Source organism: Cnephaeus nilssonii (genome assembly GCF_951640355.1).
Source record: "Cnephaeus nilssonii genome assembly, chromosome: 21".
Taxonomy (NCBI): domain Eukaryota; kingdom Metazoa; phylum Chordata; class Mammalia; order Chiroptera; family Vespertilionidae; genus Cnephaeus; species Cnephaeus nilssonii.
Window position 1 is genome coordinate 1,521,789 of NC_137092.1, and position 24,523 is coordinate 1,546,311.

Here is a 24,523-nt window from a genome sequence, read left to right on the forward strand (position 1 = left end):
CCGCAGTGCCCTGGACGGCCTTGCTTTTTAGACTCTCCTGATTGCTCGTGCTCATTGTGTCTCGGAGGCATCCGGCCGAGGAATGTGCAACACCGTCTCCGCTCCCTCTGCAGGACCAGGCCGTGCGAGGCCTGGCGGGTCCGGCCAGAGCTCCCGGGCGGAGATTTCCAGCGGGCGTCACTGTGGTCACGGGACTTTGCTCTCCCCTCCTACACGTGACGGGGCCGGGTGGCATTAGGAGGGAGTTAATATCCAGGCTGCACTGACTGACTGGGGGAGATGATAATGAGATTACGGCTCACGCCCTTAGAGCATGACAACCGAAACCCTATCCGGTTCCACACCAGGAAAGGCGCTAACGAGGAGAACAGCTGACGGTCTGTCGCTGTGGGACGGAGCAGGTCTGACACATTCTGATCTTAGTCCGATGACCTTCCGCTGTCTTACAAACACGGCGTAATGGATTTGGGGAAAATGAAGGCTATGTTTGCGTGCCCCAAATGTTACCTCCACGACCGGCTTGGGTACTTGGTTCAGACGTGTCAGGTTCAGCAGCTGAGGCCCACAGCAGCCCTGTCTTCCCTCCTGAATGTGGGCGGGGTCAGTGAACGGGGGTGGGGGGGTGGGAGGTGCTTCATGGAGACTCTGCACGCTTCAAGCTCCGGGAATCGGGTCTGAAAGTTTCGAAGGATCCAGGAGCCACAAAATCATTAAATGGACGGGAGACCTGACCCCTCACGCCACAGAAAGGCACCATTTCCTGAATATCTGAAGAAGACCAGTTAGGGAAACCAGTGGATGAGCCTGTTTTTAAAGGCTAATACATTCAGGGTTGTTCTGCCTTAGAAGGAAACGTTTAGGAGACTTTTATTTACTTTATTTAAAAACATACAAGCCCGGGTTGCAGACTCGGTCCCTGGGAGGGGGCGTGCAGGAGGCAGCCGATCAGTGCTTCTCTCTCATCGTGGATGTTTCTCTCTCTCCCTCTCCCTTCCTCTCTGAAATCAATAGAAATATATTTTCAAAAACAATGTGTGGTTTTGGGACATGAACCTGTACCTCCGGGCGGCTCAGCGTGCATGTTTAACGCACTCACGCGGACCAGTCTCGCACGTCTTCCCCGGCGGGAGCAGCGTTTAGGAAAGGTCTGCTTCATCTTATGCTTCACTGGGGGCATTTGTCGTTCCCCGAGCATCATTCCGCCACCTTCAAGCAGGCTCAGCACGTCCACCCCGCGCACCAGCGGCCACGCCCCGCCCAGGCTCAGTCTGCTCCATCACGTGACTGTTTGGGACACAGTGCAAAGGCTCCCCGAGCGTGGGGAGTGATGCCTTTGCCTGAATGGGACCTGCGCTTTCCTGTTGCCTCCCTGTCGCTCCACTTAAAATAACGTCCATGGAGCCCGGCCGGCGTGGCTCAGGGGTTGAGCGTCGACCTATGAACCAGGAAGCCACAGTTCAATTCCCGGTCAGGGCACATGCCGGGGTTGTGGGCTTGATCCCCAGTGTGGGGCATGTAGGAGGCAGCTGATCAATGATTCTCTCTCATCACTGATGTTTTTATCTCTCTCTGCCTTTCCCTTCCTCTCCGAAATCAATAAAAATATATTTAAAAAAATAACGACCACAGAATTTCTCAGCAAAAGGTCAGTGTGTCAATGGTTGGCCCGTGCAGGAGCCGATCACGGCATAATTGCAAATTAATGCTCTCCTGGTAGCGCAGTAGCTGCATGCCATTGATCCGCCCTGGATTTACCGGGGCTGCTGAGAAGTGACTTGCTTTCCTATTTGGGGGATTTTCTTGTTTTTCCCAGAATGCATTTTTCTCTCAAATGGCATGTTTCTGTAATTGTCTCCATTTTTAATTTCCTACAGTGAGATGACTTTTAACTTGTAATTAGAATCTGTAACAACTCACGTCTCTGTCTCCAAACCTGAACTGAACTGTAACTCTGATGCCATGAAACACACACACACACACACACACACACACACACACACACGATACAAAGAAACACCAGGACCAGCATGAGGACTGGGTCCTTTCAGGGGAAGGTCACCTCGGAGGGCCCAGTTTGCTGTGACTAAGTTGCGGGGTGACGACCAAGCATGAGGCCGATGGTAAATAGACTTGTGCACACCGGTGTGAGCGCCGGGACACCAGGCTCTAAGGCTTGGCTTGCTGTCATTGCAAAAAGAACTCACTGCTCCAAAGCAGAAAGACGCAGCGCATGTCAAAAGAACCGGTCTCCACACAGCCTGGAAACATCTGTAAGTCTCATTAGTATCCATCAGAATAAGGATCATAGGCGCAAGGTGGAGAGAGAGGCCGTTCAAAAACACGAGTGGCCACGCCCCAGAACTCCATTATCATCCTACGCCAAAACTCAGCGTCGTTTCAAAACTAATTGGGGAGAGCGATCAGGAACGGACAGCACATCCGAGCAGAACTGTGGGCACGAAACCGAGCGTCATGACAGGAAACGCGCAGGGAGGGAGGCCCGCGGGAGGCACCGACATTTCTCTTTTCTTGTCAGAGAAATACTTAGAATGGCACCAACAGCCATTCTGGCCTGAGCCCTTAGGGGAGAACTTCAAATACACGAAGCCCCTGGGAACACGGGAGGACGGGGGGCGGACACCAGTGATACCTGCAGGACGGATGCTCCGCTGTGGAGGAACTGAAGGCCGCTCTCGGCCGAGTCGATCCCACCCGTGGCCAAAATGGGAAATCCGGGCAGAGCGCGTGCGATGGAGGTCACGGCTCTCAGGGCGATGGGCCGGATGGCCGTGCCTGCAGGAGAGAGAGGTCGATGGTTAGCACACTGACCACTGGCTATGCCGTCCTGTGATGGACATACACATGGAACAGGCACACATCGCTATGTTCCCAAGTCTGTCCGTCCTTAAAGGAGGCGTTTATTTTAGGAACGTCGAGACTACGATGGCATGAAGACATGTGATGCAAGTGGGTATAGCGACCTCGCATACAACAGATGCACATGCAATTTGATTTACTACAGTGATGTGCAGGAGAGTGCATGGCACATTCAGGCACCGGGTTTTTCAATTTTTTCAATTTTTATTGATTTCAGAGGGGAAGGGAGAGGGAGAGAGAGGTAGAAACATCAATGAGAGAGAATCATGGAGTGGCTGCCTCCTGCACGCCCCACACTGGGGATCGAGCCCGCAACTCAGGCCTGTGCCCTGACCGGGAATCCAACCGTGACCTCCTGGTTCATCGGTTGATGCTCAACCACTGAGCCATGCTGGCAGGTCAAACATCAATATATATATATATTTTAAATTTGAGAATCTGGTAGAGGTGGCTAAAGGGGGATATGCGGGGGGGGGGGGGGAAGGACATCTGTAATAGTATCAATAATAAAATAAACAAATAAATACATAAAATAAAAAAAAATAAGTTTTGAGAATCCACAGGTCCATGCTCTAAACCGGCAGACACGGGTTTTCATGACAACACGAGAACTCCAGTTCACGGAGCCTCACTTTGCATGACTAAGCCCTTGACGAGGAAAGAAAGTTAGTGCACAAGAGAGTGTAGAACATATGCTAATGCTGGGTAACTGGAGGTTTAATCAGTGAGTGTAATTCTGTTCCCCACCCGCCCCCCAAGCGTGTGATGTCTGGGACAGCCACTGCCACACGACTATCGTCAGCGCGAGTCCACATAAACGTCCCGATGACGGCTCCGGGTAGCAGGAAGGCAGAAACTGGGTCCTAACGCCCGCCCACGCGTGTACACAGAGAAAATGCAGTTTAATTTGCTGACATTAATTAAGATATAATGAATGAAGTGGATAACAACTTGGTTAGAAACTGAACTTGGACGGTCTAATTGTTAAGAGTTGTAGCATAGCCCTGACTGGTTTGGCTCAGTGGATGGAGTGTCGGCCTGTGGACTCAAGGGTCCCGGGTTCGATTCCGGTCAAGGGCATGTACCTTGGTTGCGGGCACATCCCCAGTAGGGAGTGTGCAGGAGGCAGCTCATCGATGTTTCTCTCTCATCGATGTTTCTAACTCTCTATCCCTCTCCCTTCCTCTCTGTAAAAAATCAATAAAATATATTTAAAAAAAAAAAGAGTTGTAGCATCATCCAGAAGAAATATTAGCAAATCAAGAATTTCAAGGAGTTGCGAGTTTGATTTTGATACAATACAGATTCATCAAGTGCTAAAAACGGTATACTTTACTGACTCGAGCTTAACGTGGTAATGAACCCACTAGACTGACACGTGAGACTCAGCTGTTTAAAAAATACACCTTTACACATGGACTAGAGTCCCCTGAGAAAAACAGCATAATTCCCCCCAAACCGGAGCTCTAAGGGGCCCAGGCTTCTACCGTACGCAGAGGCATGAACACCAAAGTGGAGGCAGAGGAGCACCTGTGTGTGGCGTCCTTGCAGGGTCACTGGGAAAGCGGCCTTGTCCTGGGAAAGGTCTCCGTGTCTGCTGACCAGTTCAAGGCTTTGTCCTGCTGCTGTGCGCGGAAGGCTCGGAGCAGCGGTCCATGGAGGGCCGGACGCCGGGATGGGGCCGCACTGGCCTGCGTCATTTCACCGGCAGGACGCTGGGCCGTGGAGGCTGTCACGCCCCAGGAAACTGGTTTCGGCCGCCCGGGGCCACGCTAAGAGCTCAGGATGCCAAGTCCCGCCCCTTCAGTGTGAGTCTCGGCGCTCTGTCACTCACACAAGTGACGGAGCCAACTCCTTCATCCCTGAGACATCCTTCTCCCTCCCTGTGACACGGGGACATCATGACAAGAATACGGAGCAGCTCGGACAATCAAAGGGCACAATCTGTGGAAAGCCCTTGGCACGGCGCCTGTGTCACTGACTCCACCGGCTGACGCTGCTCTCAAAGCCGGAGAAAGGACCGGAAGTGCACCCAGCTGCAGACACACGTGGGGAGAAACATGTGTCACCCAAGGGGTGTTACCTCCTAGATGTTAAATCCGGGGAACTTGCCATTCCCATGTCATTTCATTTCTAAAAACACAGTTTGCCTGTGATTATCAAGGTGGTCTGTGCGGGTAGTGCGCGGTTCATGGAGCTCCCGCAGGATCCAAAGGTACAGCACTTCACCCAGAGACGCCACTTTGGGAAATCTGTTCCATTCGCACAGACACGGAGTGACATGTGCAAAGATGTTCCCCGAAAGTGTTGTTTTTTACAGCAAAACCGTGAAAGCCACCTGCACGATCCCCAGTAGTTTCACTATCAGATAAATCGTAGTTCATCTGTGTATGACGTCCTAGGGAACCTTTAAAGGGGCCTGCCAGTATCTCTAGGATACGATGTTAAAGAAAAAATATACGTGAGGTGGCCCCACTGTGGTTAAGAGAAGTGCATGTACATCCTCTGTGGGCACACAAATAGAAGGTCGAGTTTTAGACTGTTATAGTTGCCTCTGGGGAAGGACGAAGACAAACTTTCATTCTGATAACTAGACTTCCTATTATTTGACTCTTTTAGGTAAAAAAGTGTTGATGATTCATTTCTACAAGGCCATGCTCTTAACCACAATGCCACACTTCCTCCCTATTTTAAATGCTTCTAAAATTAAGTTAGAGAGAGGAGTTAATCTTTATAACTAATAAATATATGTTGTCCATGTATGATAAAACCAAGAATATTCATGTTCTAGTATTAATTAGTGGCAAGGAATTATATTAAAGCGATGGTAGCTAGTAATTGCTATAACTATATGACCTAGAGAGAGAAAGTCCGAGTTCATTATACCTGTATTTATTCATAATTACACGATATGATTATAAATAGCATCCTCTTTCATTCTAAAAGTGTCCCAGTTTGGATGATGTTATAATGACAATCATGCCCAGGAGTTATAGGACAAAGGTAATCATGAATGCAGAGTGAAACTTGATTTAGAACAAAACCACAACCTATGAAAAACGCAGACATGAACTACAGTGTCCGGGAATCAGAAGCTGGCATGAAGAAATACATGTCTGTAAGCGTGTCACTGGATGGGGAAACACATGGCATTCATATGTGGTATCTGGAGCTCATTAGTCTCTATGTTCTTTCTGCTTCCCACCTGTAGGTGGCCACCACACGCTACACTGATTAATCCACTCATTAGCAGCATTTTCAATACTGTCATCTTCAGATAATCAGCAATTTATTTAAAGAACCAATTTCTGTAGAAATAATTGCCACGAAATGGCCCGGACTTGCTTTTTTATAAACTGTAATAAAAGTGTTAAGATAATCCCTGACATTTGCAAATGCCAGCCGCTCACCTTTCCTTTGGACTGTGCTGTGGCACTGTTTAAAACAATTACCCGATGACAGCGCGGTTTAATGAAACAGTCCTGTAAGCACACGCTTCAGCGCGGGCAGCGGGGACGTCGGAGTTGGGGGGAAATGCCGCGTGCTGACACGTTGACACGGAGGAGGGACAGAGCCCGACGAGAAAGGGTTACTGCAACACGGACACTGTTGCTACCCCCAACTCGGTTTTGTTGTGGCGTCGAGCTCGGTACTACAGCACAGGCACCCTCTTTGGGAACCGAGAGTGGAGAGTTTTGTGAACTGGTTCATGCCGCTGGCTGGTGTGTGTAAAGATCATATGACTCTATGGCTCTATAAATGGACTCGTTGCATTATTTGTTCGGTAACCTCCATGCGAGAGAAAACGAAGGGGTGATTCTTGACATCATTTTAAATATTTAAGTGTGCGTTTACTTACAAAATGGCGCAAATGTCCACAGCAGAGTGAGCAAGGGAGCCTGCAATGGTTTTGGGACCTCAGCTCGTGTCGTTCGCAGTTAACATGGACCACAGCAGCGGTCGCCAACCTCGAGAAAATTTCTTGGAGGCCATGCATTTCCAGAGCCACATATATCACAAACGAGCATGTGCGCACACACACACACACACACACACACACACACACACACACACGGTGCCATAAATCCATCCCTGACGGGTAAGGCTTCGGGCACATGGAGTCCAAGAATGACGCAAATATAAAGACAGGGATTAGGCCTGGCCGGCGTGGCTCAATGGCTGCACATGGACCTACGAACCAGGAGGTCAGGGCTCGATGCCCGGTCAGGGCACAGGCCCGGGTTGTAGGCTCGATCCCCAGTGTGGAGCGTGCAGGAGGCAGCTGATCCACGATTCTCTCTCATCATTGATGTTTCCATCTCTCTCCCTCTCCCTTCCTCTCTGAAATCAATAAAAATATTATAAAAAAAAGAAAGACAGGGACTAGGTCTGAGTCACAACCCCGCAGGCTCCGGCCGAGCTGAGCGCCACGTGAGGCATTCGGCCCTGGCGAGCTCGGCGGCCATCCGCACTCTGCTGCCTGCTGGACTCAGTAAGCCCCAGAGCCAAATTTCAAAGCTGTCACCACCTGATCACAAATGCTGCGAACAGATCCTGAGAGTCTGTTTCTGCACGTCGAGCCCAGAGTGCGATGTGAGTGTTTGTCTCCCTCCCCAGAACCACAGCGCCAGCACGCCGGGTGCTGTTCCCACGAAAACCGCGTCGTCGTGAATGCATCTTCCCAGCCGAATCTCTGAAGAACACTCGGCTGATGGCGTCTGTCAAGTCCAGGATGGGTTTGCGATGAAGCATCCGCTCTCGACTTGCCACCTCCCTGGTCGCTGATGCTTTCTGATGAAATTCCGGGCTCTTGTCAAGTGGAGGGCGTTACTTTGTGGGTTGGCACGGGTACCGCGGCTGAGCGGGCGTGTGTGCCAGCCTGCACGAGTCAACAGCTCCCTGCCCACCGGCCCCGGGCTGACGTCTGCGGCGGGTTCGCAGGACCGACTCGGTGGGGAAGGATGTGCAGTCCGTGTCGAATGCGCACATCCAAGAGAAATGTCACGCGTATGTTGTTCCTCATTCGTAGCTGCTCATTCCACTTTGTTGCCATAACCGTTCCATCATCTCCATGCTGGCACTGTGTGTGATGACTCCAAACAGCGCAGGCCTTTCCGAATCGGGCACCGGGCACCGGGCGGCACAGACGTGCAAAACCCACGTCCAGGAGCCTGGCTAGAGCGCGGCGCCCAGGCCCCGCAGGAGGCGGTTTGGGTAGCCTTTGTCCAAACGGCTGTGCGTTGTTTTCTCAACAGAGCTCAAGGGCTCCTTGTACCTGTGCTGGCAGATCACATTAGACCCCCCAGTCTTCCCCATCTTTTCGGTGTGTCTGCCCTGGGCGTAGGTGGGGCCAGCAGCCTGGAGGTGCCCCTTTTCCTCACGCTGATGTTTGTTCTACCCTCGGTGACAGAACGAAGGGGTGAGAGCTGGCATGCGCACAGCAGTCAGCGGCTGGAAAAGGGTCTGTCTGCATTCCAGAGGTCATTTATTTGTGAGCCCCGGAATGCAAATCATTGCACTCCCACAGTCCCTTCTTCCTCAATGCTCCACGGGGCAGCTCTTGAAATCTACAATTTAAAAGTGGCAAAGTATTAAAAAGTTTCGGGGGGAAATGATGTGTGTCCCATGTCCAGCACAGAACGAGCCCGGGAAACATCTGTGATTGCCAGAGAGGGCACGCACGCCAGACACTGTGGGCAAACAGAATGCTGACAAGTTTAACGACTCACAGTGGCCGTTTATGGGGAATATAATGTCGCAATCAATAATTACCAGCCCATACAAACGGCCGAGTGGCAATTCCACAAGGCGTGGTGTGCACAAGTGAAATAATTTAGAAGTAGAAATCAATAGCATTTGTAGACATTGGGAAATGTCAAGTGGGAAATGAGTGCCCGTATGTGTATTCTTTCTGGGGCATTCTTACGACTCAGATTTTAATGATTCCTAAAAGATTCCCCAGTACTGGGAAACATGCGAACATTTACCCTTTCATCTCTTAATTAACTATGTGAAGGGGTCTGATGGGCCAGGGAGCTGTTTTATAGACAGGAAAGTCAGGAGCCTCCATCAGAACTGTGGTTTCCTCAATGTTTTCTTCCAAGCCACGCCCCTCTGGCCACGCCCCCTCTGGCCATACCCCCTCCTTTGGGCTTCTCTCTCATTCTCTCACAAGGATTTCCCCCATTCATTTCACAGCACTTTGTTGGCCTCCAAAATACAGGCTTTGGCACAAATACTTTTTACTGCAAAACATTTCGCTGGTAAGTTCTTCATTTAAAATCCCCTTATAATTAAAATAAAGGGAACTGGGTGAGGGGTCTATGGAAGTCTCTGTACTATCTTCTCAGCTTTCCCATAAATTCAAAGACATTCTAGACAAAAGGTTATTGCTCCTTCATACAACACTAGAGCCTGGTGCACGGATTCTGGCACGGGTGGGGCCCCGCCGGCCTGCCCCGATCGATCGGGGTGTGGAGGGCCGATCGGGGGCAGGCCAGCTGGGGAGAGGGGCCTCAGGCATCTGGCAGGCTGGCCCCGCTCCCTGGTCGAACTCCGGTCAAACTCCCAGTCGAGGGGACAATTTGCACATTACCCTTTTATTATATAGGATACAGATTCTCCCTGCTGCTATAAAAAATAGTTTGTCTGTATTATTTGGCAAAAACAAAGAGACAAACTTGCGAATCCTGGAAATATATATATATATTTTTAAAAACACAAAGCATTGATAGTTTCTATTAATTGCCATTTCCTGCTAAGAGTAGCGGCGGTAATAATCGCTATCTTTGATTGAACTGCCTAACACGTCCAGGGCTCTCTATTACGGCTTTTACATGCTATTTCATTTAAATCCCCTCAGATCCTGGGAGCCATTGCTTCTAATGCTCAGAACGGTTGCTAGTCCGGCCCTTGGGAGAGGAAAAGGAAGATCTAGCTTCCACCTCCACCTGTGACTGCCCATCAGCCCTGCTTCCCACATCGCCTCCCGTCAGAAAGTTAGTATGTGTCTGTCGTCCTTCTGTCCATACGCGCATGGTCTGGGCACTGCACTGGGCTACATATGCATAAAGGCGCTCAAAGGTAACCCTGCAAGCCAGCTGCTGTCAGTCCTGACAACAAGAGGACGCGTCGAGACGTTTTCTAGTAAAAGCTGCTCTAGTCTTTGCTGACACGTCAGGTGTCTGAAAAAAAGCTGTATGCAACCATTTGTCCGTTAACGGGTGATGCCCAGTCGCCGCAGCTATCACCAAATCACCTATCACGTAAGACAGACAGAGCAGGACGCTGAACGTCAGGTTTCTTCAGAAATGATGGCGACGGGCGACGTGGCAGGCAAAGGGTGCAGAATCCCGATGAGGCCGATGGGCATGTCTGCGCAGTCCCTGCCACATTCTGCGGAGGGGAGGACACAGCCCGGTGTAAAACCTATTGTTTAAACACTTCAAGGGGAAACGTGTTGAAATAAGCAGCTCATGACTTAGGGAGTGTTAAGATACACGTTTATGTCAACACTCCACATGTCATAAGCCATTTATGTCCACACGTCCTCCCTCAGAAGACCCACCCCGACCAGGGGGAAAGGTTTCATTTGCTGAGAGCGTGTCAAGAGGCTGAAATGCAAGTTCTGATGCTGGAGCTCTCGGTGTGGGTCACAAGGCATGATGGGAGAGTCGACGTTTCCATTCCAGCCAAAGCTCCGAGCCTGTGGCGTGCTCACCATCAACGCCACCGGCCTGGGCTTCGTCCAGACACGACCTTTGTCCTAACCACCTGAGGGGCGTCGGGGCCGCCTGAGCGTCGGACGGCAAAGGGAACGCACTGCGTGGGGTGTTTTCCACAAAGAAAACACAGGTCTTCACGTCTCCACTTACTAGAAGGGGCTGATGTAACCCACACTCTTTGGGAAGCCCTTCTACATGACGACAGCGGATGACGCATTCTTTCCGTTTCGCCTCGGTTAGGATTTTATTCTCCTGCAACAGTTTGGACGTCTATGGTTATAACCAGAGTCTCTGCCAGTGACGGAGTGATTTCCCGCCAGGTTGTCCCCAGGACCTCCTAGAAACAATGCTGGTAACTGCTTCCATGTTTAAGCAAACCCAGGAGTCACAGGCTTCATATTGGGAAACGCTCTCTGGGGTCTGACCTAAGGGCACTGATTCCATGCACCAGGGCCCCACCCTCATGACCTGGTCACCTCCCCAAGGCCCCAGCTCCTAATATCATCACCATGGGGGTTAGGATTTCAACCTATGGATCCGGGGAGTTCACAAGCATTTGGTCCACAGCACCAACCAACCCCTCTGGCAATCTCCAGGCCAAAAATCGGTAAGTCAGGAGGCGGAGGGCATTGTGACACATGAAAAACAGACTTTGAACACAACACACCGCAAGGGAAAATGCTGAGATTGTGCATGATACGAACACGCAACGTTTCAAAGGAGGAGTGTCCACGTCATTAACCATAATACTTTTAAGGTTTGTAGAGAATAATAAATTTGGATTTGGGTTAAGTAGCTCAGGTTATCTAGATGGGAAACCTGTGAGCTACTTAAGAACGTGGAATATTGCCCATTCTCTATAGTCTTATTTGCCATGCATAGTGTGCTGTGTAATTGGGATTCTGTGAAATGTCGTATTTATGTATAGTAGCTGAGAGCTAAAAGGGGGGTGGCAGTGTGGACTAATGGAAAGCTTTGCTACAATGTTGTCCAACTGAAAAAAAAACCATAGATGGGACTTTTGCGTCCTAAAACCTTGGTATCAATGTCTGCTTTCGTCTCTTCATAGCATCCGCGAGCTCAATCTTAATCATTCTAGAAATAAAGCTAACGATGCCTGTCTCATACAGTTGTTGTAAGAATAAAATGAAATTCTGAAAATGCTTTGAAACAGTAGAAGTATTACCTAAATACTAGTGGCATCCTTTTAAAATTAGCTTTAGAAATTGATGGGTACATAGCAACATGGATTCTAATTTTGTGACGACGATGATGAAGGTGGAATGCATTGCCCTCACTGAGCTAGAACGCTAAGCACTTTCATAATTACTATGTCTTAATAATAATGACAAAATTTGGAGCGATGGGAAGACCAGTGAACCAAGGACCAAGTATTCAATCAAGGTGGGGAGCGGCTCAAGGCCAGCAGATGAGCTCAGGTGGCATGGCCGAGACAAGGTCAGCGCAAGGAGTCAAGGTGGAATAATGAGGCGAGAACTTCAAAGAGTGGCGACTGAAAACGGCACAACAATGACTTGCAAGAAGCAGGGCAATCATGAAACAATGATATTAACACCCTTCCTTTCTGCGGACATTAAAACTCAACAAGGGTTTCAATCCTTACTTCCTATTCTCCTTCTTCCTCCACGTCTTTTCAAGGTGGGCTAGTCAGGCTAAAAGAGGAAAATGATATGGACAACGGCATCTGGAGATAGACAGGTGTGCGCACACCTCTCTCCATACATAGAAAGTTACTTTTCACCACTGTCATTCTTGGCAGACAAAACACTATAATCATTTTATAGTTGAATGGCACACAATGCAGCGAAAGGTCTTCACAGGGGAAAAAAATTATGTTTTCATCCTTTTCCTTTCTTTAGCAGTGATTAGTTCCAGAAATATAAGGTATCATCACTTCTCAAAAAGCACTGTGGGTTATAAGCTTGCTCCTCTGAAGTTGGCAACGTGTAATAAGTGTGCTTTATTCCTAAACATCAGTCAGCTTCAAGAATGGCAGGTGCTTGTGGAACGGTGACAATAGAACGAGTTGGCTAATACGTACTAGAGGCATTGAAACACTGGTGACAGATACGAAGCCTTCTTGTTACAAAGAACGCTCTCCTGTATAATTACGGTTTTATAACGAGGTACCTCAGTTTCTAAATATTTAGCTTTTTAAGATTTCTGTATCTTTTTGGTACCAAAACGTATATGGAAGTGTTCTGACTGACATAAGGTAAAGAAGTGTATTGAAGCACTCATATGAAAGTATTCTGAATCCCAAAGACTAGAAGGGTGGTTTGAGAGCATTTTAATTTATTGCAGAAGTATGGACTTGAAGTAAGAATGCCTGTGGTTCATGTGACAATGACACTGGAGTTAAAATGTTCAGCAATTTATAAAAGAGTTTATGTAGATATATACACTCTATTAAATGTGTGGTTTGGCAAATAAAAAAAAAATGATGATGGTCCTAGCCGGTTTTGCTCAGAGGATAGTGTGTTGGCCTGTGGACTGAAGAAGTCCCGGGTTTGATTCCGGTCAAGGGCACGTTGCATGCTCAATACCAGGCCCTGGTTGGGAGGCAACTAATCGATGTCCCTCTCTCTCTCTCAGATCAATGTTTCTCTCTGTTTTTCCCCTTCCCTTCCACTCTCTAGAAATCAATGGGAAAATGAGGATTAAAAACAAAAATATGCTGACATTTATTTCCAAAAGCAAAGCTTCATTCTGACAACTACAGAGAGAAATGAGGTCCCTAACCTAAATAACTGAGTCACATTTTGCTGGAGACAGGGTTTGCGGACGAACTATAGCTATGTGATGTTACCTATCTAAATGCCAAAGAAGGTCAGTGGGCGGTTCCAGCGGCGTTCAGACAGCGGTGAGCGCCAGGACGTACCCGGAGAAGGTAAATATCAAAAGTACAAAGCAGGACAGTGGGCCTCAGGCATTCCACATGTCAGAAATGGTTGCACAGCAGGCGTGGAGCTGAGAAACCATGTCCGTGTCCAGGACAAGGAGACATCAGGCACCTGGAGCGGACGGCCCGGCAAATGGTCCCTGAGGTGAAGGTTGGCTGCCTGGTTGTGGCCGCGGTTTGGGATGACTGAGGAGTCTGACAAACAGGCCACTGGCAAGAGCACCGAGCTCCCTTCCTGTGTGCGTTATTGAGTAGGTTTTGAAGGGGATTTTAATGTAAAGGTCAAGGAGGAGAGAGAAAATGACGTGGCTCTGTATGCTGGGCAGCGTGATGGACACCTTTGACATTAAATATGTTATTCTTATGAGAATCCGTTGCTATTAACATATATATTTGAAACCACATCAATTCAAGATTATTTTAGAAATCCAACTGCACAAATATGGGGATATTAAGTGCCAGTGACACTTGCTCGTGGGAATGAAGTTGACAGCTCTCTTGGAGAGAGAGATGAAGGAAGGACATGTATCACGAACGAGCCAGTTTGTGTCTCTCTCCGAAATTGCCATACGAAGGAGGGAAATTAGAAAGGACATGGTTGGTGCCAAATGGCTATTTTATTTAAAGGAATTTGTTTGAGAAGATAGTTCAAGATTACTCCTAAGGGTAGCACAGGGCGTGAGTTGATAAGATGATGAAAGAATCGAGGAGGACGAGATCAGACACTTGGGGTGCATGCCCTCATTCATCTGGCAGCAGCTCTGTGCCCGGGTTTGGGCATTCCCTCCAGTCCACAGCAGCCACACAGAGGTCATCGGCCGTAACTGTGTTTCGGACTTAAACTCGATACCTTCTTTGCATCCTGCCTGTGGCCTCTATCCAGTAACTCCTAAGACACTGTCCTGTTTACAGTTTCCTTTTTCAAATATATTTTTGGTGATTTCAGAGAGAGAGGGAGGGGGAGAGAGAGAAATATCAATGATGAGACTCATTGATTGGCTGCCTCCTGCACACCCCCTACTGGGGGATGAGCCCACAACCCAGGCATGTGCCCTTGACTGGGAATCAAACCATGACCTCCTGGTTCATAGGTCGACGCTCAACCACTGAGCCACAAGGCCGTTTCTTAAGGATGTCAAGTTTATTCACGCCTCTGTCACGTCTCCTGGGATTCCCACGGTCTGAAATGCTCTTCACCTTCTCCTCGGCATCCTCAAGGCCTCCTGGATCAGCCTCATCAGCACGTTCCTTTCTTTCACCCCTGGCCCTGGGGCAACCCGCCTGGGATGGCAGCCATGCCCGCGTGCCTCTTCTTTCCTGCATTCTCGGAGGACAGGAGAAGCAGCTCGAGACGGTGTGACTGGGAGTCTGCCCCCGGGAAAGACATTAAGGGGAGCTCCAGCAAACGGTGGGCACGGCCACTCACTCAAGGTCCCAGAGCTGTTCTGAGCCTGTGTCCTCATTTGTCACAGGGGCCAGGGACAGCACCCACCTCACCGAGTTACACAAGACGCGCGTGCAAATGCTCCGTTCTAAGCCCTTCGTGCATATTCCTTCTTGCCTCCAGGACCAGTACGCGTAGCAATGAATACAACTCAGACCTCACCTCCTGAACGGCTGGAAAGGGCTACGTGTCCTCTCCGGGGGGCGGGGGGAGTGGAGGAATGGTCAGCTCTGTAAATGCTATTGTTATTAGAGACTGCCAGCTGAGGCGTCAGCGTCACGATGAAGAAGAAGTGCGCGTTGTTGTTTTTTATGATTGATAGTTTGTCTTAAATTTGGATCAAAGCTCCCAGAGAATGAGCAATTTGGAATGCATTTACTTTTTACTGGAAGGGGAATAAAGGATAATAGCATTCTGCTTATACATCGCGTTCCCTTTAGGAGGTGTGAATTATAAGACATTTTCTGGTGGAAAAGATAATATCAGACTTCGGTATCTGGGTGTTTTACGCCGGGTCCATGCTGGGAGAGAAAACAATGAACGTTACACTTCATTTATAATTTCCACTGTGAGCGTGATAAGGACTAGTGTATTCTCAAATCAAATTAATCCGCAGTGGTAGCATTTACGATACGGCGCAAATCCCTAATTCAAGTGTACAGTATCCCCCACAAAGCCCCAGTGAGTGGGGTAAGGTGAGAGTGCTCCGTCTTGGGTGAGGGTGTCAGTGCAAGCCGGGAGCGGTGCTAATTCCGCAGGCTTGATCTGCATTGCCAAAGCACACGTGTCAATATTTAGCTCCCGGGGGCCTGCCCGGGGCCTGTGCAGAAACTGCTTCCGCACAGAATCCTAGAGCCGGATCTGTGATCCTTTTCCTAACGCTCAGATTAAGCTGCTGATCCTTCTCCCCTCTTAGCTGTTCACACCAGGAACGTGCTCCCCACACTCCTACAGCAGCAAGGAGAGGAGAGATGCAGAGAAGAATGGGAAGGGCTGCTATTAGGGCTCCTTGAAACCCAGATACAATGTTCCCCCATGAAATCCCTGCAAGGATTTTATCTGAGGTTGCAATGCCGCTTCGCCACCATGATTACAATAGAGAATAGAGCTTGAAAACACACACATTAATCTGTATTTAGAAATAAAAGCAATACAGATGAGACGATGGGTAATAACTCCTCCAAACCTAAAAACAAACGGTGTGCATTTTCAACGACTCTCCACTGAGCCTCTCGGGCTACAGTGATGCTGTGAGGTCTGTTCACACTTAAGAAAAGGGAGTGGGCATCAATCTTAGAATACAGAAAACCGGCATCCTCTATTGTGATTAAGAACAAACCATTAACAAGTAGCATGTTTTTCTAAATGAATACATTTCTCTTGGCCATCTGTCTTTTCTGGCTTACTTTGATATGGATTAGAAATCTACACTTTTTTTTTTTCCCTTTTTATTGGGCCTGACAAAGCATTCTATGAAGTTGGGTGTGATAAAGGCAATGACAAAAATCAAATCAAATTTTAGATACATATTTCAGGTAATTGAAGAATTACCACCTTCATTTGGTGATCAAAATTTTCACATATGCTACGTCCTTATAAAATGACTAAAAATGGCCTGGATAGTATCGTGTGTTTTTTTATCTAAAACTAGAGGCCCAGTGCATGGATTTGTGCACTGGTGGGGTCCCTCGGCCTGGCCTGCAGAATTGGGCTGAAACCAGCTCTCCAACATCCCCCAAGGGGTTCCAGATTGTGAGAGGGCGCAGGCCAGGCCGAGGGACCCCATCGGTGCATGACTGGGGCCGGGGAGGGATCCTGGGAGGGCTCCAGGGCATGTCTGGCCTGTCTTGCCCAGTCCCAATCAGCAGGACCCCAGCAGCAAGCTAACCTACTGGTCGGGGTGTCTTCCCTCTGGTGGTCAGTGCACGTCATAGTGACTGGTTGAATGGTCGAATGAACGGTTGGACACTTAGCATATTAGGCTTTTATTACATAGGATAATGGCGAAAGAGGAAGTCAGATCAACGATGCAGCGGTGTGAATTGGGTGGAAATGGCCGGGAGAGCGAGGCCAGGATCCAGCTCTTTTGGGGTCGCTATAGCGAGCTCTGATGGGCAGTTCAGATTTCAAATACATTTACAGCAAATTCTTCTTCCTGGTCTATCAATTTCTGAATGGAAAACTCCAATGACTCATTGAAACAATACTGGTTTAAAGTCCACGATTGTCATCGAATCACTACATCTGATTCTATTCTGAAACTAATAGAGAATAATAGGAATGTAAACTGAAATTAAAAAAAAAATAAAGACAGCCATGCGAAGAAGAAAAATGTGTAAGAGGGAGTCTTGGATTCTACCTGAACTTTTATGTAGTGATCACCTTGTCCATCACTGCCCCTAACTTCAACTCCTAAGTGTCAGCTGACCCTCAGGACTATGATCACACTTTCTAGTTGAGAAGTGGGCTCAGGCGGATCAGCCGAATGTGGCCCAGCACCCCAAAGCTGACAAGTATTTAGCACAGGACCTGACCTGGGTCTCCCTCCATCAATACATCAGACATGCCTTGATCAGGGCCAAGTTCAAACAAAAGCCCACTGAAGCTTCTGGACCTAAGATGGTTTACATTTTCAGAGGAACATTACTCTACAGCATATGTGTCAAAATTTAGTTATGGGAAAGGTAAAACTTTCCAGTTTTTAGCGATGTTTTTGCATTGTCTTTTCTAAAACAAAACAAAACAAAACATAAGAAACACACACACACAAAAAAAAAAACTCAATTTCTTCCCAGAAGATACTAACGACAAAGTCAGTTTTTATTCACTCTTCTGTTTATGCCTAGGCACTGGCATACTGGATGCTAGGAATCCTAATTATAATTTAAAAAATAGGTTTTTATTGATTTTAGAGAGAGAGAAAGGAAGGGGGAGAGCGAGAAACATCCATCGCTTGCCTCCTGCACTCCCCCCCCCCCCCCACCAATGGGGATCATGCCTGAAACCCAGCTATGTGTCCTGTCCGGGAATCAAACCAGAGACCTTTGGTGTATGGGATGTGCTCAACCTACCGAGCCACACCAGCCTGGGCACTAATAAATTATATCGTCCTCTTGTTTTAGCTCATCACGCTCCTGCCTCACTAGTCTTCGTTGTTTCTTAAACTCAGGGTGGTAGGTCCCCTGCAGGCCCTTCCCCTCTGCCTGGCGCTCGGAGATTCCATATCATACACGTCTCAGCTCCAATGTTATTTCTCAGAGAAACCCACCCTGAGCCCCAACCTAGAGCTCCACGCCTTTCCTTCTCTCTTACAGAGACACCACCTCGAGTTGCTGTTCTCAGCAGCTAGGCGTATCTGAGATCATCCTGACCTATGGTTTATTTGTCCTCTCCCTGCCTAACCTGTTCTAAGGTCTTGAGTTCAGAGTCTAGAGAAGCCCCTCGCATCTGGAAGGCTCTCTTAGAAATACATGTTTAATGGGCACATTATTGAGTCAGAGTCTCTTTGCCATCCAGATATCAGATACCCTACAAAATTGCTTTCAGAAAACCAGCTGCCTTTATCAGCCGCATCTCTGGGGACTGAATGCAGCAGAATTTGTGTCACTGGGATGTGTATTTTCTATTTTCTCATATGTTGCATATTTTTTACATCAATACTGATTAGGTGATAAACCTCATCTTTTCAACTTCTCTCTACACTTTTTAGCACAGCTGCTCTTTAGTCACTCCCGGTCTCCTGCTGACTCGCTCCATTTCAAACATGTAACCTATCTGCTCAGAAGTCAGAACATTTTGGTTTTCTCCACTTAGATAAGCAGTTTTCTAAGAAAACTCCATTTATTTATTGCAGTAGAAGTTTGACTCCTCCACTCAAAATTTTATAAATTAAACATCCCATATCAGATGTATTCTATAGCATTTTTATTGAGAAAAGTAATATAGTGTACCTGGAGTAAAAGCAAAAATTACTTTAAGTCATATGAATTTAGATAAACAGTATTATTGAATAAAGTTATTACCAATTACAAGATTGTTTAAGATAAGAGATGGAAATATCTTGGAATAAAGAGCTTCATCTAAGTTGCCTAAGAACTGGCTCAAAATAATTTTAATAGAATATGAATTTCAGAGGAATACAGTGCTATACAATCTGTATGATTCGTCCCTCTGGGTTCTGAAGGGTATTCGTGAATGTTCCCCGTCAGCCACACCCCCTGCGCTTACTTAGCTTGTCAGGGGAGAACACGAACCAGGGAGTGGAAAGCAGCCCAGTTGAGGTCAGAAGGCCCGCCTTGAAGAGGATAACATTCAGCACCATGGACAGAGCCCACGGGCCCCAACAAGGCTTAAGACCCCAACACCCAATGAAATCCCATCCCTGTGGCCTGCATTTCAGGCTCCTGGATCTTGGGCTCACAGGCAATTCAGCTCAATACTCCATTATCCCTGTCAAGGAGCCTCAGGTGGATTTGCAATTTTCTTCTTTTTGGAAAAATTATTTTTTCCTGCAATTTAAACTTAGGGCAACAGATTTTGTCAAAAGCAAACAAGCACATTTTTTTTCTCTTAAAAAACAAATAACAACAACAGAAAAAAACAAACCCAAGCCTGGCTGGCATGGCTTGGTAGTTGAGAGTCAACCTAAGGACCGGGATCCTGGTCAGGGATCAATTCCTGGTCAGGCTTGATCAATGACTCTCTCTCATCACTGATGTTTCTATCTCTCCCTTCCTCTCTCTTCCTCTCTGAAATCCATAAAAAATATGAAAACAAACCCAAGTTTTAAATACCTATGCAAGGTCTCCATTGGATTTAACTCTCAGCTGAACCCCAGCGAAACCCAACTCAGAATCATGTTTATTTTTTCCTACTGTTTCTCCAACTTCTACTACATTTTAAAATGATTTCCTGGCTAAATTAGTAAAAACAAAACCATGGCAGAGAACACACAGGCTGAGGAGGAGCTTATGTTTTGAGAGGGCTCCATTTAGGTGGAAGCACACTCTGCTGCTCCTGATTGGAATCTTTATTTACACAACAATTAATCAGCCAAGGGGCGTCTCCTTATCTGATCAACAACCCTTTCCGAATACGTCCAGACTTTCATTGCCATCGGAATCCTCCTGACAAATACTAAAATAGATAACCTTAATAAAGCACTAATGAGATCATTATAACTAGTTTTGTCTGTATTTAAAGCCCAGATTTAAGATCTTCATTAGTGATTAACTACTGGAAAACTTTGTTCAATCCCTGGAGTTCTTTTTAAATCTTCATATACTATAATTACCTATATTCAATCATAAAACGTTCCATGGCTGTGAACACAACTGAACTTTGAATAAGAACAAGAATGTTACAAATCTTGGCTGTTTAAAAGGTTAATCTTTAAGTAGATTAATGACATGGTGATCTTTACCCATTTCAAGACTTTTTTTGGCTGAGGAAAAGAGACTTCAGACCAGCTCATGAGAATACTTCCTCGGGAATATTTAACCACCTGAATCTTGAACTCTCTGATTATGTAAGTAGCAGGCGGCCTATCTCTGGTCTTTATTCTCAGTTGTATTTAAAATAAACAGAGCGGCACCCAGGCAGGTGGCTCGGTTGGTGGGAGTGTCATCCCAGGCACCGAAGAGGCTGTGGGTTCGATTTCTGGTCAGGGCACATACCTAGGTGGCAGGTGAGATCCCTGCCTGGGCTGGGCACCTGTGGGAGGCAACCAATGGGTGTTTCTCCTTCTCTCTCCCTCCCACCCACTCTCTCTCAAGTTAATAAAAACAGATCCTTGGGTGAAGACTTGAAAAATGAAATGAAATGAAATAAAAATAAATGAACAAAGTGACCTTTCCCTATCAGTTTTAGAGAAGAGTGGCAATTAACTGTGAAATTTTATTTGCGCTGAAACTTTCAATCCAAAAGTTACTTAGAACAGGAAATGAGGGCATTTTACATGTGTCACTCCCAAATCAAAGAGACAGAAAGGTGGAATATTTCCTTTTGTTAAATACAAAATAGTTACTTCAAAAGGAATCTTGTAGAAGACATTATTTTAAATTCATGATGCATATTTTTTTCAGAATTCAATTCCGTTTTAAGGCAAATTAACTAACAGTCTCCAGCCAAGGGGTGTGTTTTAGAAATGTCATTTTCTAACCTGTCCAAGCCTTTCCAAATACGGCTTGCCATGGGCCCAGCAAGGTCAAGGATGAAACTCAATTTTTCTGACCCCTAAAATCTTTGCAACAAAGGAATGCAGAGAATCAACACAGAAATTTATAAGCGATGGCTAATGAGACAGCACTGGTATTCACCTGCACTCTAACGCAGGACACCGCTGATTAACACGGTCCAATTATCTCCGTGGCGACTGGGGAATGGCAGGTAAGCATTTAAAGTGCAAATCTTTGCCGATGTGTGTTTACCAGCCATGGCTTTCAAAAGCCTTGGAGAGGGTTAGGGAGGTGGTACGTGGTTTATAAACCGGAAGGTCTTCTGCATGTATTCAGGAATATAGATATTGCCAACGTGTGATTCAATTACTGCTGCCGTTTCCTGGAGGAGTTCTGTGTTTATTGCTTTTTTGCGAGACGTTTACTCAGCCCTCCCAAGCCGTTCTCTTTCCTGCATGAGTTCACACACACGCTGCTGGTGTCTGCCCGTCTGAGCTGTGCCATCTGCATCATTCGACGCCCCGCAGCCCTCCGTGTCCCGGTGTCTGCCCAGTTCAGGACGAGCATCATTCAGCAATGATGTTCCAGGGGTAAGCGACACAAGGTCTGAAGAAGCACAGGTGCCACAACAAGTCTGCCAGCCATTGTTTCCACTTCCCTGTCGAGCTTTAGGGGCCAGGTTGGAGGAAAACACCCACTTTGAAGGAGGCACCAGGCTCTAACTGTTATCAGCCCGTGAATTACGGTTCGATGTCCATTTTGCTCGCAGGAGATTTTATACACCGTAACGTCATGGCAACCTGTACTTGAGAAGCGTATGCTTTAAACAAAAGTGAAATAAAAGGAACTTGACTTTAAAATCAGTAAAATAAACATCAGCTCAGATTCGTATGTCTAAGTACAAGGAATGTGGAAAATACGAACCAACGCATGGATACGCACTATTATAACATCAGTAACAGGGAAAGACCCACAGAGCATTTACCAAGTCTGGCCACCTGGGAGCTCCTTGGGGCAAAGTGTGACCAGTGCTGGGACCAGTAGGTGAGACTAGGACCCAACGTACCCCTGGCAAGTCCCTTCTCTTGTGAAGTTCACAGTCTAAGCGAGACAGACAGACGTCAAATGCCAGGGAGAGACGCATCTCCGGGCGATGGACTCAGGAGGAGTGTGGGGAGCACTCTGATGTTTGGAGAACACTGGCCTCTGGGCTACGGGAGAGGAAGGCTGCAGGTGCCGCAGGGGGAGGGAGCCTGACAATGCGGAAGTGTGAGCAGCTCAGCCTGGTGCGCCGTGGTCCCGGGAGCCGTGAGCACTGCCAGGAGAGGGGGTTGGCGCGGACAAGATCATCCTGGACCCTGGATGCCATCAGAAGGCAGGTTTTTAAAAATAATTTTTTTTTTATTGATTTCAGAGAGGAAGGGAAAGGGAGAGGGAGAAACATCAATGATGAGAGATAGTCACTGATCAGTTGCCTCCTGCATGCCCCCTACAGCGGATGGAGCCTGCAACCCGGGCATGTGCCCTGACCGGGAATTGAAACGTGACCTCCTGGTTCATAGGTTGATGCTCAGAAGGCAGTTTTTGTCCTGGAATTCTGTCCCTTCTTCGAGTCTTGGTTGGGATGCTACCTCCCCGACAAAGCCTTCCCAGATCCTGCCCATGGGAAGCAATCTTCCCCCCTCCCCCGCCCGCCACGGACCTCCTACACAACTTCCATGTTGCTTTTCCCGGATGTGTCCTTTGTCACGTGGCAGATCTGTCCACCTGATTTTCCTTAACTACACACTGTGGCTAATAGCACTGACCAACACTTGCTGCACAGAGTCGCTGTGAGTGTGTGGAGGTGCTCTGGCAACTTGGGAGTTACTTGAGTTTATATCATGTATTTCATATAAGAAGGCACATTCCTTAAAAGGCGGCAAGATTTAGACTCTGCGAGGGGTGGACAGTACACTTGGATAATTATTAGAAGACTGATCTGTCATTACTTCTCCCAGGAAACACACACACACACACTCACACACACACACTCACACACACACACTCACACACACACACACACACACACACTCACACACACACACACACACTCACACACACTCACACACACTCACACACACTCACACACACTCACACACACACACACACTCACACACACACTCACACACACTCACACACACACTCACACACACACACTCACACACACACACACACACTCACACACACACTCACACACACACTCACACACACACTCACACACACACACTCACACACACACACTCACACACACACACACACACACACACTCACACACACACACTCACACACTCACACACACTCACACACACACACTCACACACACACACACACACACTCACACACACACACTCACACACACACACTCACACACACACACACACTCACACACACACACTCACACACTCACACACACACACACACTCACACACACACACTCACACACACACACTCACACACACACACACACACACTCACACACACACACTCACACACTCACACACACTCACACACACACACTCACACACACACACTCACACAGTATTCCTACAAGAAAGGTAAATAAACTTGCTATTAAAACAAAGATGCAGGGAGCTAGGAAGACTAAAGCAAAAAGACAGTTCAACTACTCAAACCATTATTGTTAGCCGGATTCACTTCTATTATGTTTTTATTTGATCCCATTTCATAGAGAAATGCTTAATTCCATGTTAATAGCGAATTCAGCTCAAGGAGAAGACCAAACGCTTGGAACTAGAGAATGAAAATCCAGCCCAGAAATCATTTGACCCATGAAGCCCTTGGCACCTGCCTGGAGCAGTCCACGTTTCTCAGCGTTTTAACGTGAGGCTCGCGTGCAGCGCAGAGGCTAACCGGAGCCCCGAGAGGGCCCCTCCTGCACTCGCAGTCTCATTGTGGGCGTGGCTGTGACTTTTTTAGAGCAGTGACTAGCTTAGTGCGGCACTCAGAGATTCTTTTAGGCCCAATTTTTTGTTGTTGTTGTTGTTAAAGAAATACAAAAGTGAGTCTCTCTATTTTCATCCTACAATATGTTAAGGACATTGCAAAAGCATGATAAATGAACACTGTGTGCATGGGTGGGGGTGCCGCTGTATCGCCATGGTTAAATGCACGATATGGATCGAGTAAGACAGCATGAATCCCAACATACCTGCCTACGAGCTGTGTGACGTTACAGAGGTTCCTCGACCTCTCTGTGCCTGCTTCTTTTTCAGTAAAAAGGGTCTCTAACTGTGACCCCCTGTTAAATGATATAAAACAAGAAAAGCTCTTTGCATCTGGTAAGATGGTTTATACTCTAATCCTTAGAATTTCTTAT

General features: G+C 47.5%; 1 protein-coding gene across 1 annotated transcript in view; it reads right to left on the reverse strand.

Annotated features, from left to right (window-relative positions):
* Window positions 1-24,523, reverse strand: part of DPYD (dihydropyrimidine dehydrogenase) — a 362,324-nt gene that overhangs the window by 29,967 nt on the left and 307,834 nt on the right. Inside the window, exon 19 of the mRNA XM_079761319.1 lies at window positions 2,651-2,793. Within this exon, the coding sequence (XP_079617445.1) occupies window positions 2,651-2,793 (143 nt within the window). The remainder of the gene's footprint in view (window positions 1-2,650; window positions 2,794-24,523) is intronic.